Source organism: Rhinolophus sinicus, linkage group LG02, assembly GCF_036562045.2.
Source record: "Rhinolophus sinicus isolate RSC01 linkage group LG02, ASM3656204v1, whole genome shotgun sequence".
Taxonomy (NCBI): Eukaryota; Metazoa; Chordata; class Mammalia; order Chiroptera; family Rhinolophidae; genus Rhinolophus; species Rhinolophus sinicus.
The window spans coordinates 98,287,126-98,304,321 of record NC_133752.1 but is presented as its reverse complement, the minus strand read 5'-3'; the positions used below and the strand labels follow the sequence as shown (position 1 = coordinate 98,304,321).

Genomic DNA, 17,196 nt, shown 5'->3' with positions numbered 1-17,196 from the left:
GAACAGTATGTTCAGAATGAACACTTATTTATAAAATAGCAATTAAGAACTAAACTTTAATCAGTTAAATCTGGTAAAAACTGTACGATGTCAGGTGGTTGCTGGACTTACCATGGTGATCACTTCTTTAGGTATATAAATGTTGAATAACCACGTTTCCCTGAAAATAAGACCTAGCTGGACAATCACCTCTAATGCATCTTTTGGAGCAAAGATTAATATAAGACCTGGTTTTGTGTTGTGTTATGTTATGTTATGCTATGCTATATTATACCCGGTCTCATATTACAGTAAAATAAGACCAGGTCTTATCTTATTTTATATTATACTATTATATTATATATTATATTTATTATACCATATAAGACCCGGTCTTATATTAATTTGTGCTCCAAAAGACACATGAGAGCTGACTGTCCGGCTAGGTCTTATTTTCGGGGAAACACAGTATGCTATACACCTGAGACTAATATAATATTGTATGTTAGTTATATTTTAATAAAAATCTTTTAAAAAAATGATAAAAACTAAATTAGTAATATATTATAATATTTCTTGATGTCAAGTCTAGTAAAGGGAAGATATCTTACCTTTTGGAAGTTTGCCTCCAAGCACAGTGAATTTTTGTGGACTTTTCAAGAATTCAACAACTTCCTGTAATTCTTGTTTAGCTTCCTCTACCTAAAGTGACACAATTTACCAAACAATTTTAAATAATTAGATTATCAAGCCATCCTCTTTGAAAAGCATAAATTTAATTGGAAATTAACTTGTCTCTTTGTTTCAGGGAAAGGAGTATACAAAAATTCCCCTTTATAAATACACAAAGGGTTTTCTCCTGGCCCTTGTCATTTATGCAGTCTCCTTACATATTCCAACAAAAGCCAGGTTTAACTTCTTGCATTTTTGAAAAAGTGCTTCCTCCAGTTAATAAAAACTGTTACATTCAAAATTCTAGTCAAAGGTGTCATGGCATTTGATTTAGAAAGCATTTGTGATTATGAGGCTGTTTTCATTATAAGGAATTACTACTAGATTATAAATGACTCAAGTCCCTAACAAATGCCAAAGGGCAGTGACTAAAATTAGATTATGGTGTATTGATATTGTTTTGTAAATGGCTGTGGCAAAAAAGTTTGTAAGATTTCATGCCCAAATATTAAATTTTGAAGAATTTCCATCGCTAGTGAGAATAAAGTGCAACATGGCCAACTAAGATGGCAAGCAGAACATTAGCTTAACTTTAAAAACTCTGATGTAAGATTACAGAAGCTGCCTATCAGAAATGGTGAGCTATTTTCCTAATTAGCATACTAGAAAAGTCAAAAATACTCAGTGCCGGAATGATACTAAAAATTAGTGCAGATGGCCAGATGTTAAACAATTGTGGTGGCAATATGCTGATTTAAAAAACAAGTCCATTAACGAGGCCAAAACCCAGGACTTGGTTCTACCAAGAAATACAGATCTAGACCTCCAGAATTAAATTTTCTAAGGAAAAAAATCCCAAAATCTTTTCATGGATGAAATTTTCCAATTTAAAAACGTTGGCTGCCAATTTACAATGTGTTTGTGTGCACTTATTTATATTTATTTATTTTAAATTATACTGGCCAAATAATATATTTGTTAATCCAATTCACCTCACTAGCAGCCATTCTGCAATCTTACATTAGACAACTTTAAATGGCTCTCAGTGAGAAAAAAAGAGCTCATGTACACAGAGCAGGGTTAAAAACTGCCTGGGAAGGAATGCACTAAAATATGAAACACACTTTGTGCCAGAGGGCATCCTGCAAATCTAAAATTAAACTCATGACTACCTCTGAATTCTAGAAAATTTCTCAAGACCATTTCCAGGAAATAAAAAATTATTAAGAGTAAGCAGGTTTTTTGATGGGCTTGAGAGAGTCTTTATAGTTAGCCTGTTTAAGTTATTAAAAATTTACCAAAACATTTACAAAGTTAATGGTTAAAAAAAAGCAAAGCTTTGTCCACTCCTCCGGGAGACCCAGAGAAACACATACATACAAGTATGCTAACCAAGAGACACATATAAGAATAATCACAGCAGCACACCAAACAAAAAACAACCCAAATGTCTCATGTAGAATAAATATACAGTGTTATCGTGTTCGTAGAACAGAATACTGTATAATGAGGATTAAGGAACTACAACTCCACAAAACAGCATGGATGGATCTCACAAACAAGTTGGGTGAAAGAAGCCATACCTACATTAAATGTATTACATTTATATAAAATTCAAAAAGTGGCACAAACTAATGTATGGTATTAGTACAATGATTATCCTTGCGGTGGGAAGAGATAGTAACTAGGGAGGTTCTGGTAATGTTCTGTTTTTTTGAGCTGTGTTCACTGCGTGAAAATTTATTGAGGTATACATTTATGATTTGTGCATTTTTGAGTGCATGTTGAGCTTCAATAAAATTTATGTCTAAAAAAATATTTTAATGTAAAGAATTTTTAAAAATATTCAAACATACCGATGTACTAAAAGAAGACCACATCCATTCGGTCAAGGTAATGGATAACTTCAAACTACAGGAAAAATTACATTTTCTATTCAAATTACATTTTCTCTCCCCAACCTCTGTGACAAGATAATTCCCAGTTGAAGAATATAAAAATCGATGGAGGGAAATAGGGTTATAGGGATCAAGGCAATGAATAAAGCTCTAAAAGCCCTGATTAATATTTTTATGGTAACTATATATAAAAGTATCCCTACATAATCAGATGTTCTGGGCAAGGAAATGACATTCTTATACAAGCTCTTTAAGACTTTAGTAAAGTTGATCAGAGGTACTGCATCTAGTGGCATATCTATTATGGTAAATGTTACTGAATTACTTTGCTCTATATACTTTTGCAAACATCTATTCATATTAGCACAGAATTTTGTGAGGCTCTACCTTATGATGGCCCCTTTTTCTAATGTTTAGTTATCTTTGGCTTTGTACTCAGAAATGGCCTATTTCCAGATGTGTGGTAAGGAACAAAGTATATACATTGCAGAGAGAAAGCAAGACTGTCTCACTGACCACAGCCATGCACAGGTTTGATGCAGACCTAAAAAACGAGAAGGACCTCTGCACTGGTAAGCCTAGTTTTCAAATAGTTGCTACACCAACCTCTTCCTCAATTGTTCCCTTTTCGCAATTCCAACAGGGTTCACAGCTATTTAAATTGCAAAGAAAAGGACTGCTTGGTATCAAATTGCGATAATTTCTGATGCCTTATTCCCCAAAGAGTCAAGGTTGAAAAAAAGTTTATGTATAAATAGGAACTAGAGTGTGGGAAAAGGAAGAGCAGAAATAATATCAGCAGCCTCTTCAGAGGTGGAAGAATCCCCAGAAGTCATGGATTTCATGTACCTTCTGCAGGAAGAATTTCTTCCAAAAATGTTCCTCAAGGACAATTACATTGCCTTTACTTGAACATATTCACTTGTGACAGGTCATTAAATTGCAAGACAATCTTTATCAATCCTTCAAATAATGAAACACTATTATTATGCTTCCCCTACTGCTTATTAATTAGTTGAAGAAAACACTCGTGTTGACTGGACTCAACAGAAATTCATGATCCCAAACTTTGAGTGGCCCACCAATATTTTATTTCCCTAATCCATCCATTCCCTAATTCCTACACAATTTCAGACCTCCTCTTCCGTCCACACATTCGTTCAGCTCATGACTGATTCTGACTCCACTATCAATGAACCCCCCCATATATATCCCACCTACCAGTTTATACATGTCTATTTTATTTTCTATTAGAATAGATGCACTACCCGTTCCAATAAAATTCAAACATTATTTATAGTCACCTATTCCATTTAATTTCTTTCCATCTCTTATAAACCCACTGTAATCAGGATTTAACCCCAGGCTTTGCCACTGAAATTGCTCTTTATCAAGTACATCAATGATCTTCCCATTTCTAAATAAAATGGTCAATTCTCATCGGCTCATCAATAGCATTCCACATAGTTGAACACTCCCTCATCATGGAAATTTTCTTCTAGGATACAACCCTCAGCTGCCTCACTGGCAGCTCTTTCTGTCTTTTCTGATTCTTCCTTCTCTATCCTCTGAACTTTCTAATGCTCTACAGCTCAGTATCTAGGCCTCTTCTCTTCTCTAGTCATATTCACTCCATTGATGATCGCAGGAAAACACATGGACTTAATACATCTAAATGTAATCTCTATTATAATTTTTATCTCTAGCTCAAACCTCCCCAGGAAGACCAAAATGGTCTATCCACGTGCTTAGTCAACACCTTCATTTGATATCTCACATATAACACACCTCAAACTGAATTCCTAACCTTTGTTCCCAAAATCTAGTCTACTCACAGTCTTTCTCTCAGTAAATGACAATTCCATCCTTCTAACTGTTCAAATTAAAAATCTTGTGGTCATTCTTGACACCTCTTTCTCTTATACCATACATTCTAATCTGTGAAGAAACTTTTGGTTCTACCTTCAAAATCTGTATTAAAGATCTAAACAGTTCTCACCAACTCCACTGTTACCATGTTGGTCTAAGCCACCATCATCTTTGCCTGGACTATGATAATAGACTGTTTTCTACCTCTGTCCCCTCCAAATTATCATCAACACAGTGTCCCATTAAATTTTGTATCAAATCATATTATTTTTCTGCTCAAAATCCTTCCACGGCTCCCACTTTCTCACAGTAAAAGTCTTTATAATGGCTTACCAGATACTATGCAATCTGTTCCTATTTACCTCTCTGATCTCATCTAGTATTTTTGCTAATTCACCTTGCTCACTGCATTCCACATAAAAGTAGCCTTTTCAGATCTCAACAAACAAAAATGGTACGTTATTTCTTTACGTCCTTTATTCCCTCTCTTCCTCTGGCAAGAACTGTTCTTTGCTCAGATAAAATGCATGGTTTATTCCATCTTCAAATCTTCACGTAAGTGTCACCGGCTCAGTCAATCATACCCTGAACACCCCATTTAAAATTGTGATCTTTATCCCAGAACTCCCAATCCTCTTTACACCCTGCTCTATTTTTCTACCATAACATTTTACCATTTAACATACTCTATTATTTCCATGTATATCATAGCATTGTCCAATTCCTGTTAGAATTAAAACTCCAGGAGGGTGGAGATTTGTTTTATTTCTTCTGTCCCAGTACCTAAAACAGGGACTGGCACTTAGGAAACACAATTAAATATTTGTCAGATGATTTAATTAACTGGCTATAAACTAGCATTCATCCGTTCTGTTCACTCCAGATATAGATATTTTAGATACCGGAGTTACAAAGATCAGTAAGAGGAACAGGTAAAAAGAAGTACCGTTTATTGAGTATCAACTATGTGTCAAGCACATACACAATCTGTGAGAATCTAAAGTAACTTGCTCAAGGATACACACCACTAAGGCAAAAACGAATTTGAAACCTTAGTCTGTTTGACTCTGAGGTCCACATTCATTCCACTACACCTTGCTGCTTTCACACATTAATACTAAGCCCTGCCATGAAACAGGTCTGAGGGAAGGAGCGCAGCCACCTCGCCCTCTCTGGATGCGCTACTCTCCCAACACCACCACTTGTTTACCTGGAAGCTTCCTGAACCTGACTATTGAGATTTTTATGGAGGCTTCCTCATGTAGGTACAATCAGTTATTAACTGCATTTCCATGTCCTGTCTCCTCCCTAGAGAATGTGGGGTGGGGCTGAAAGTTCCAAGCTTCTAATCAAGGCTTGGTCTTTCTGGTAACCAGCCCCATCCGAAAGCTATCCAGAAGCCCACTAAATGTCACCTCATTTGGTGCAGCCAGATAGCTCATTTGGTTAGAGCGCGAGCTCTGAACAACAGGGTTGCTGGTTGGATTTCCACGTGGGCCAGTGAGCTGCGCCCTCCACAACTAGATTGAAGGACAACAAGGCTGTAGCTGAGCTTCCGGAGGGGCAGCCGGATGGCTCAGTTGGTTAGAGCGAACTCTCGCCAACTAGACTGCCGGTTCAATTCCCCCAGGGGATGGTGGCTGTGCCCCCTAAAACTAAAGATTGAAAACGGCGACAGGACTTGGAGCTGAGCTGCGCCCTCCACAACTAGATTGAAGGACTTAGAGCTGATGGGCCCTGGAGAAACACACTGCTCCCCAATATTGCCCAATAAAAAAAAAAAAGTCACCTCATTAGAACAAAAGACACTCCTATCACCCAGGAAATTCCAAGGGATTTAGAAGCTCTGTGTCAGGAATAGCAGTCAAAGGCAAATAGCTGAACAAAAGATGCTCCTCATGCTCTTATCACATAGGAAATTACAAGGATTTTCGGAGCTCTGTGCCAGGAACTGGGAGCAGAGACCAATATATATTTTCTATTATTCACATCTTTAGAATCAAATATTGACCTTATACAGTTAATGTTTGAAGAGGTCAGGGTAAACTTTTTAACTTACTCCTTTAACATGCTCAAAGGTGACATTTTTCATCTGGACAGGATCTACTGCAGAATCAAGCCCCGTTGTTGTCCGGAAGCGGACTAAAGAGAAGAAAATGTTCACACATTTGATTCATAAAATTCCAACCACTTTATTTTTTCAGATGCAAGAAAGCAAATCCCAGGAAAATAAAATATCTAACTTCACATACATTAAATCAGAGTGAGGAGTAGAAACTAGGTCTTCTAGATTTCTAGACCATGTTCAAGGAACAAATGATTCACATTAAAATGACATCTTATACTTTCCAATTAAAACCAAGAGTTATGTTCCTCTTCTCTTAGTAACAGCTAATGTTAGAAATCTTAAATATTCCAGTGCATAAAAATCACTTGAGAATGTGTTAATGCAGGTTCCCGGGCCATGGCACAGAACTTCTGATTTGTAGATTTAGAAAAAGGGCACTGTAGTGTTTGCATGTTTAACAATCAACCCTGGTCATTCTGATACAACTGGTCAGGGATCTATACTTTGAAACACTTTGCCTTCACCTAGCATTAAAAAAACCACAAAAAAACGGCACTGACATTAAAAAATAAAGGGTGAAGCTTAACAGCTCTCACTTTTCAAATAGGCATCCTCCTCTGACAACTTATTTGTCCTTAGATGATATATCAGTAACGACATCATTAAGTATAAGACAGTGAAAGTTTGCTAGGACAGACTAACTATGGTGAACAAGTCAACTATGGGAAACAAAGCTGTCTGAAACTTCCCCACTTCAGGTAAACTTCCATACTGGACATATATAAATGAGTAAACTGAACAATTTCTAATTTCCTCAGAGTATGTCAAAAGTATTGTCTTTAAGATAGACTGAAATACAAAAGCAAAAAATGAGTAGGCTGTAATACAGGGTTAACAAAAAACACTTAACTATCAAGAACAGACAAGCCAAGAGAGCAAATTTAAAACAGTAATTCTACAATGGAGACTGACTGTTTTAGCTCACTAAATTATTGTTTCAAGGCTCTATACAGGGCCCGGCCCTGTGGCTCAGGTGGTTGGGGCGCCATGCTCCTAACACTGAGGTCACCGGTTCGATTCCCACATGGGCCAGTGTTCTGCGTCCTTTACAGCTAAGATTGTGAACAAGAGCTCTACTGGAGCTGGGCTGCCATGGGCTGGCATGAGGTGGTGTGAGCTGGCGTGGGCTGAGTGGCCAGCAGCTAGCCTGAGCAGCGGCCAGCCAGCCAGCCAACCATCAACCGGCGTGACCTGAGTGCAAGGACTTGAACCAGAGTCGGGGGGAGATGAAAGAAGGGGGAAAAAAGGCTTAGATGGACTTAATAAATAATGAAAATAAATTTGCAGCAGGAGCACTTGGACCTAGTAAAAACTTAGAATTTCTCAAAGGCAACACATTTCCTACTTATTTTCCAACACATTTCATACTTATTTTTCAACACATTTCATACTTATTTTCCTTCATTTAAGACATCAATTAAGAATAATCAGCTCTCACGTCACCCCTCTACCAACCTGCCAATATCACCTTATCATCCCTATAGTGGTTCTTTTTGAAAAACGGAGATAAGAGATGGTGAAACGAGATATAAAAAGGTATTCCTGGATGTTAAAACTTCATCTCAGGTTTCATGCCACAAAAAAACTTAAAATGTCTGGGGCTACATGCAATTTCTGGGATGAAATCCTGATCCAAGTAACCAAAGTTCTTAATACATTAAGAGTTTTTTCTCTCAAGATACTCAATCACAGAGAGAGTAGAAAACACAGGGTGAAAATTAAATGGTAGTTGAAAAAGCAATTAAAATCACTTAAGCCTGACATTAGGACTTCATTTTAGACTGGCAAACAGAAAAAATAAATTCAATTTATTAGTCTCTAAAAAGACAATTATTTTACTTTGTCTTGCTATTATAAAATTCTGCCAAAAATATTCTTTTTTAGTTTTACGACTAGACAGGTATCATTTTCTAAAAATCTAGGAAACTAACCACTACTAGAAGTTTAAATAACATTTTCACTCTCATAACACAATCCTTGGAATTTTAACAAAATATTATTTTCTCAAAATGAGTAAAACCTGAATTTGCCTGAAGAAACTTTTCCTGTAACCCACAAAATAATGTCAAAATAATAAACCCTCTGACAAGGCAGAAGGTACACTGTGGTACAGGTTAAAACTTTTCTACTTAAATGCAAAAAACAATCTCAAAGTGACTCACTCTGAGAAGTCTTGATTTAGGCATGAAAGGCCTAGATCCTAGCTCGATAAACATTAATCTTTTCTTTCTCTCGGTCTTAAGTGGACTATGAAAAAGAAACAAGTATGTAGATTTTTAAAAATTAGTAAGTCAGATAAATAAAAAGTATTTACCAGATAAAAATGGGTTTTTTAAGAGTCCATAAATGCCAAATAGCAGCAAAACAAAGAGAATCAGACGAGTTCGTCGTAGAGAATCTGGAGAGGGGGAAAAAAAGCCTTAAATCAAATGGCATCAATAAGAAATGACAGCTCTATGAAATGCAAACATTAGGTTAGTGATAGTAATCATATTTCATCACATGCTACTTTGCAATAATTGCATAATTGTCTTTTGCTTAACTGCCATGATTTCCTGTCAGCACTCTGTGACAGGAACTTCATGAAGCCACTCACACTTCTGTCCTTGACTTCAGTTTCTCAGTTGAGAAAGGGGAATGCCCGCAGATACTTTCATCTCTACACAGCTTAGGTTACAATACAGCAGAATATAACTAATGGAAAGTTCGATAATTATTAGAAAAGTTATTCATGATCACTTGAAGGTAGGACTATGACTTCCTTTCAGATACTCTTCTCAAAAACAGTTGTCAAATCAACTTACCATTGGTTTTTTGGGTTAGTGCTTGAGCTTTCAGAAAACCCTCTGCAAAACCAGTTTTAAATGCCTCTTGATGAGCTTCAGGTATGTTTTTGTTTTTCATGAGTTTGTCCAAAGTCTCAACATCTGATCCTCTGTCTCTCAAAAGAAATCCCTAAATACACAAAAAACACATCAGTATTGGTTGATTATATACCACTCCTCAGAAATATTCTGATCACTCACACACAAAAAATTTACTATAATTCTAGACTTAAATTTTTGTCAATGTGACAAGTTAGGTTAAAACTCAACAATAAATTACTTAATCAATAGTTAGCAAAATAACATTGGACCCTATACCTGTATCAATCAATTAATATAAAGAAACTCTCTGTATGAACACTATACTGAAAACAGGTAACAGGTCACATGTTGACTCAGGGTTCTAATGACTTGACGTCCACACTACTTTAAGTCTGCTACAGGATATCCTCATTAATATCTTAAATGTTTACTGAGCACATTTCATATACCTGGTCCTGTTTATGTTCTGAAGACATAAAGATAAATAATGATCTGAATGTTTTCAGTCTATCGAGGAGAGATACATAAGTTATCGAAATCATCTTCATATTATGTTAGAAGTACTAGGTATGGTGGTAAAATAAATACTACTTAGGCAGTCAAGAAAGGCCTTAAAGATAATGGGATACATAAGCCACAGGGACAAACGGCATGGACAATCTGACAGAGGCATGAAAAAACAGTCTTCAATGCTGAAGAACTGCAATCTTGTATGACAGGACTTTAAAATGCCAAGTGATGGGGAGGTTAGGGGTACAGAGGGCGTGACACATTGAAAATGAGAACAGAAAATGATCGGTAGAGGCTAAACGATAACATGCCCTGTATCTCATGGCAGGAGTCTGACAATAAAGCAGAGGAACACAATATTACATTTAATACATTTTAGACAGACTGGTCGGTGGCAGTCTAGAGGCTAGACTGAAGGTAGTAAAACTAAAGGCATGGGGACTGAATTAATGCTTATAACCATTTCTTGCCTAGATAACTAATAGTCTATGCAATGGAACTAGGGATGAAAAGAGAGATTTAAGAAATATTGAAGAGGCTGGATCAACAAGACTTTAATGGATGTGGTAGGTGAGAGAAGACAGACAAATCAAAGTTGATTACCAGGTTTCTAGTTTGAGTGGATGCTGCTCATTAACACAGAGACACATATAAGCAGGTGTAGTAGGTTGGTAGGGAAAGAAAACAGGGAGATGTTTAATAGGCCAGAGGAAAGACAAGTCTGGCATCCAGAAGAGTTGTAGGTATAATGATTACACAGGTTATTCATCCTTTGTCATAAGTAGAAAAATGGGGGAAAATCAATCAGCCAACAAAAAAAATCAGATATTGAAGCTTCTCATTTTAATAATCTGAAAATTATTGCTCTTTCAAACAAAAACAGTCTAATTACCTTCACGAATGATGGTGCTATGTGCTGTGTTTCTGCTAATCTTTCAGAGGTGGACTGCAGACGTCGTGTCCTTGATTTCAAAGTTTTAAAACCCCGAGACTGTATGAAAACTGAATGAAACAGTATCACATTTACTTCTCATTTTAAATTTTTATAAGAACAGAAAAATGCCTAAGACTCAAAACTCTGACACCATACCTGTACATCACAGGTTTTCATCTTGTTTTTTTAACTGTTCTTTGCCTGATACTTCAACACACTTGTCATTAAAATGGACTGAATCTACAAAATTAACCTTACGTATCTTGGCAATTTAAAAATGTTAAAAAAACAGCTAAGTATCAAAGTTAGTGTCTTCTAATTCCTCAAACCCCACTCCTACTTCCAATAAGTAACCAGTATTAACAATTCCATGATTATACTTCTATCTATTTAAACACATGCTCTTTCTGTAACAGTACAGAGCTTTCTACAATTGTTTTCTTTCACTTAATATAGTCTGCACATTTTCAAAATAGGTCAGACAGTGCAGTTTAACGGCTGTTTATAGCTTTCCAATTTATCTGAGTAGAGCAATTTATTCAACCATTTCCCTACTCCAGACATTAGCTGTTTCCTGTTTATTCTTGCTAAAAATAATGCTGCAGTAAATATATACAATGCAGATATTGTATATATTATCTTTCAGCATATATAGGCTAAATTCCTAAAAGTCAGATTGTGAGGTTTATACTGTTTAACATTAAGAAACTGCCCTCTAGACTGTTATCGATTTATACACCCACGAAAGAAAAATTGTTCTTTTCTCCACGGCCTTTGCAACAATGAATAATATAAATCTTTTTAATTCCTACAAATCTTATGAGCAAAAAGTAGTATTTTGTTTTAATTTGCATTTCAGATTAGAAGTGAGGGTAAGTTTTGAAAATATTTTAAATTTGTAGTGACTATTTTTATTTATTTAATGAATTGACTATTCATGACCTTTGCACATATTTCATTTGTAGAATATGGATGTTATGTATACTAGCCTTTAGTTATATATATTTCAAAGGTTTAAAGTCTTTGTCTTTTAATTAAGTGATACAGTAACTTATAAAATTAATATAGCCCTATCTTTTAATCTGTAGTGTTTTCATTAGAGTCCCATCCCCAAACTAAGATTTTAAACGTAGTCTAATGACTTCATCTAATACTTTTAACTTTTTTGTTTTCAGACCTTTATCTATTTGGAACTTTTTTTGTTTTAAGGTGTAAGAATCTCAATCACTTCAATACACCCAAATTTAAAAACAACTTCTTGATTTTCATAAATCTTTAGGCTTTGGATTGGAGTTGTACTGAATTAATAAATCTGGGTATACATTGATACTGTATAATATTGAGTCCTTCCAAAAAGGATAATGGTATTCTCTCATTTTATTTCACTTAGCTCTTTTACTTCCGTCAGCGAAGTTTTCTATGCGTACACATATACATATGTGTGTATATTATGTTGCATGCTTGTCAGGGTAAAATATTTAATAGGTATTGAAGAAATTGGAAATAAAATCAATTGCTAGAATAAAAAAAAAGCTAATGATTTTTATGCATTTATCTTACCCATGTAATGAACTCTTACTTGAGAACACTTTCAGTTGATTTTCTGGTAAACAATTATATCACCTGCTAATTATAATTTTGCCCCTTCTTTTAATTTACATATAATCCCTTTCTTTTTCTTTTTAACCACATTGTTCAGAACCTCCAAATTACTGCTACACAAAAACAGGATACTAGACATCTTTCTAATATTAATGAGATCCTAATAGATTTCGTTAAGAAATTAAAATTTCTATTCTAGCTTTCTAAAAGCTTTTAGGAAGCATAGCAATTAAAATATATTACATGTTTTTTATCATATACTAAAATAACATTGCTTTTCTTCTCTAACCAATTAACATGATAATATACTTCCTAATGTTCAATCATTCTCATATTCCATTCTAAACTTGGTTTTTCAAATTTTATTTAGGATTTCTGTCTCCACATTATTAAGCAAAATTGATCTTTTTTATTGCTAATATTTCAGTATCAGGCATTTTATGAAATAAATAGGAAAGCTTATTCTATCTTTTTCCTTATTAAAAAAAGCTTTAAACAACAAGAAACTCTTAACCCTAGAAAATGGAATACAGCAATAAAACTGTCTCAGCCTAATGCCTTTGGGGCAAAAGTATTATATTTGAAAAATAGTACCTTTAAATTTTATTGTCTTACCTCTTATTGGGTCAATTTTGCTAATTTATAACTTGGATAATTATCTGTTTCAATACGTTTTTATTTACAATATAAAATTATAGTCATAATATTTTTATTTTTTATTATGTAAGTTTCAGGTGAACATTATAATTTGACTCCCATATATACTACACAAAGTGATCTCCCCAAAAATCTAGTTACTATCCATTATGCAACTGACCCCCTTTCACTCCTTTCTGCCCACCTCTCAACTCACTTCCCTTCTGGCAACTACCTATCTGTTCTCTGTATCCACGACTATTTGTTTTGTTTGTTTTTCAAGATTCCACATCAGCGAAATCATGAGATACTTGTCTTTCTCTTTCTGGACATTCTTGCAATTTTATAATCTTCATTCTCTGTGGCAGTTCCCACTTTTCACCTCTAATATTGCTTGTATTCCCTTGCTGTTTCTTAATCAGACTTGTTTGATCTATTTTCTTAATTTTGTTCTTGGTTTAGTTAAGTAAAACTTTATGCAATTATATTCATTTAACTGCATGTCTGTTTTAGCCATATTAATTTCTCAATCTTTTTAAAAAATTCTAAAATTGTTTAATGAATTTATTTCCCATCTTCCTTATTTCTTAATAAATTATACAATGCCCTCAGCATCAGTTTGTCCTCAACCCAAAGATTTTGATATACAGATTTTCACTGTGGTTCATTACTAATTATCTACAAGTTCAGGTTTTTTTGAGATTTCTCTTTAGCCAGACACTCAGAAAAGTATCTTTAAATTTCCACATATTTAGTTATTTTTTTGCTATCCTTTGTTATTTGGTTTCAATTTTATTACATGATCAGAGAACCTGACCTGACACACAAGCGTTTTGAAAATGAAGATATACTTCATACCTAAATACATACTTAGTTTTTATGTCTTCCATGAATATTGAATATAGTATTCTTCTGTCTTCTGCATTAATAATTTCTTCAGAGGATTATTGGTCTCTGCTCAACATGGTGCCTCTCTTACTTACTACAAGTTTACCTCAAATATATGGAGATTCTTGCTAATCCATTTGTATTTGTAAAGAAGAATGACTGGTGATAGGTTTCCTCAAAACTACCAAGGTGATAAATGTATTTAGACTACAAAACATAGACTCATGGTGAACGAGGAGGATACCTTCAGTACATGATCCAAGTCCAGAGTAATCTGGGGTACTGACATGTTTCTCTGTCATGAATATTCAAACCAGGAGTCTTTAGGGATATACACTCCTTTCAACATGCATGTGTACACATACACACCCTTATTACAAGTCTTTTGCAAATTGCAGTCTAAAAGTGAAAAGCCATACCTGCTCTGTGACTGGCCCACTTCTGGCAATCTTTTCAACTGTTTACTGTATCAACCATCCCAGAGCCCCCATTTATTGATTCAAAATTTGGGTTTTTTCCTAAGTTCCACTAGAAATAGCAGTACACACCTCTTTTATTTTACTCTAAGTTCCATGAAAACAGGCATCACCTATCTTTTTCATTTATCACTGTCACCTAACACCCATCACTAATGTCTGATGTAATATTATCATGTAATAATACGAATGAACGCATTTTTTATTTTGCTAACAATTTGATGTCATCTATCCTATGACTTATGGAAAGCCCTCGAATTTCTGGTCCATCAATGAAATCCCTCTGCTGTTGCCCTTTTTCTCATTTTTCTATTTTTTGGTCTGGCAATGTGATTTTGAAAATGAAGGGAAATAAACAAATGTGCTTAGTTAACTATTTTGAAGCCAGTATAGATAAGATGCCTAGAATATGATTTACTGTAGCAGTTAATACATTCAAAATTTAGCTCCTTTTAATATTTTCCACATAAATACACAGAATACCCAAACTAATTCATTTCAAATACTCTATAAGTTCTACTGTGAGCTACAAATAAATGTTTATAATCATTAGTTTTATTAAGGAAAACAAATCAGAATATAATAAATACATCTATTATTTTTTACAAAGTAAATACAGTTGTTGCTTCATACCTGGCCAGTACTGAAGATCTGAACAAATGCTTTTAAGAGTTCTTGAATGTTGTCTGTACAAGCAAGAGGAACGTAAAGTACTAAATACATCTATGTAACCTGGAGGAAAATTGAAAAAGTAAATGTTCTAATTGCCAAACCAAAAAAATATATGTATATATGAAATATAATTTTACCAAATATTAGAAAAAGCAAAATATGAGTTTTGCCTTTTATTTGTATATAGTTTTACAAATATCTAAAAGCACTGCTATTCTAAATACAGTTTTTCATCATTTTACTATCACTTATCAATCTTTTTTTATCTGACATACGAATATAGCTGCCAATGAAACTAAATTCAAATCAAGAGGTGAAAGATATATGTTTAGCTAAAGTTACTTTTAATTAAAAACATAAAAAGATAAAAACTCATTATTTCCTAGAGACAATTTAAAAAACTGTAATGAACAATGTGATAAAAGATTGCAAACCAGAGGTTCTGCCAGTTTTCTCTCCTAGAGCTTCCACAGTCATGGGTACAAAGAAAGTTCCCTTGACAGCTGTAAAGCCATGAATACTTTAGTGTTCCTTCCTAACTCCTATTCTTGATTACTGGGCACCATCCTACTTTACATCTATGATCTCAGGGAAAAGCTCGGCAGCAACAAGACAGACAGTGGTGCTCACCTATCCGTGTATCCCAACTAGGATGCATGGATTCTTCTAACAACCCTTAGAGTGAAGTCAGAAACCCCTTCCTAATATCCCTATCTGCCTAAGCCTAGAAAATGACTGGCAGTAAGAGGAACAAGCTTCAAAGGAAATGTAACTATCAAGACTAGAAGATCAGTAGTAATTACACTACTATAATAACAATGATAAGAAAAATTTTAATCTACTAAACACTCACTGTGGGCCCCAAGTACTTCAAATTATTTCATCTGACCCTTCAAAGTAAGATAGTTATTCCTCATACTTTCATAAAAAAAACAGCAACTTGAAGAAAGTTAGGAGGGGCAGACGGGTGGCTCAGTTGGGTAAGAATGCAAGCTCTGGGCAATGGGGCTGCCAGTTCGATTCCCACATGGGCCAGCGAGCTGTGCCCTCCACAACTAGAATGAAGTCAATGAGCTGCTGCTCAGCTCCCAGGCGGCCAGATGGCTCAGTTGGTTGGAACGCGGGCTCTCAACCACAAGGTTGCCAGTTTGACTCCCGCAAGGGATGGTGGGCTGCGCCCCCTGCAACTAGCAACAGCAACTGGACCTGGAGCTGAGCTGCACCCTCCACAACTAAGACTGAAAGGACAACAACTTGACTTGGAAAAAGTCCTGGAAGTACACACTGTTCCCCAATAAAGTCCTGTTCCCCTTCCCCAATAAAATCTTTAAAGAAAAAAAAGAAAGAAATTTAACTAAGTAAATACCATCGTTAATCTGGCAGGACTGAGTTTGATCCTAATCTGCTCCTCACTCTTAACCTCTAAATCACAGGGCTTCTCTTATGAAGGAGGTAGTACATATAGCACAAAAAGGTAATGAAATAGAAGCAGATTTTTAGCCTAAGCCCCCAGCTCAGAAACACTTCATATATTCTCACTCTTGAATTCTTTATTTACCCTCCAGCCCTTATATGAATGAAAGGCAAAGGCAGTAAAAGAATTAAGTTGATACAAAGTACAGTTTCAAATCAAATCTTTGTCACAAAACTATTCAAAACTGCTCTTTTGTTTCTGGGCTTTTATAGCTTGTTATTGATTTTAAAAAATCTATTCTTCCATCAATATAAAACAAGAATTTTGATAAGACTCAAACGTTAGTTGTTTAAGTATTATCCAAAAAGAAACCATGGAACTGACCTTCCTTTCAACAAATGGCCACTTATTATAATACCAGATTGTTAACAAGACTCAAGAATATACGTAGACTTTCTATAAAAGAAGAGACCATGACTGTTTCTTCAATGTATTCTTAGAGATTAGTAGTTTATGTAACCTAGAATCCAGTAAATAAATGTTTGTCACATCACAAACACCAAACAAACAAAAGATACCATACCTCTCCACCATCCTAAATGCTATGTAGTATGCTGTATTAGATCCTAGAACAGAAAACGGATCCTAGTA

General features: G+C 35.0%; 1 protein-coding gene across 1 annotated transcript in view; it reads right to left on the bottom strand.

Moving 5' to 3' along the window:
• The window catches only part of YME1L1 (YME1 like 1 ATPase), a 43,564-nt gene that overhangs the window by 14,681 nt on the left and 11,687 nt on the right, over positions 1–17,196 (bottom strand). The window contains exons 4-9 of the mRNA XM_019749130.2: positions 15,093–15,191; positions 10,816–10,925; positions 9,351–9,501; positions 8,861–8,944; positions 6,478–6,560; positions 591–681 (exon numbers count right to left, since the gene is read on the bottom strand). Coding sequence (XP_019604689.1) covers positions 591–681; positions 6,478–6,560; positions 8,861–8,944; positions 9,351–9,501; positions 10,816–10,925; positions 15,093–15,191 — 618 coding nt within the window. The remainder of the gene's footprint in view (positions 1–590; positions 682–6,477; positions 6,561–8,860; positions 8,945–9,350; positions 9,502–10,815; positions 10,926–15,092; positions 15,192–17,196) is intronic.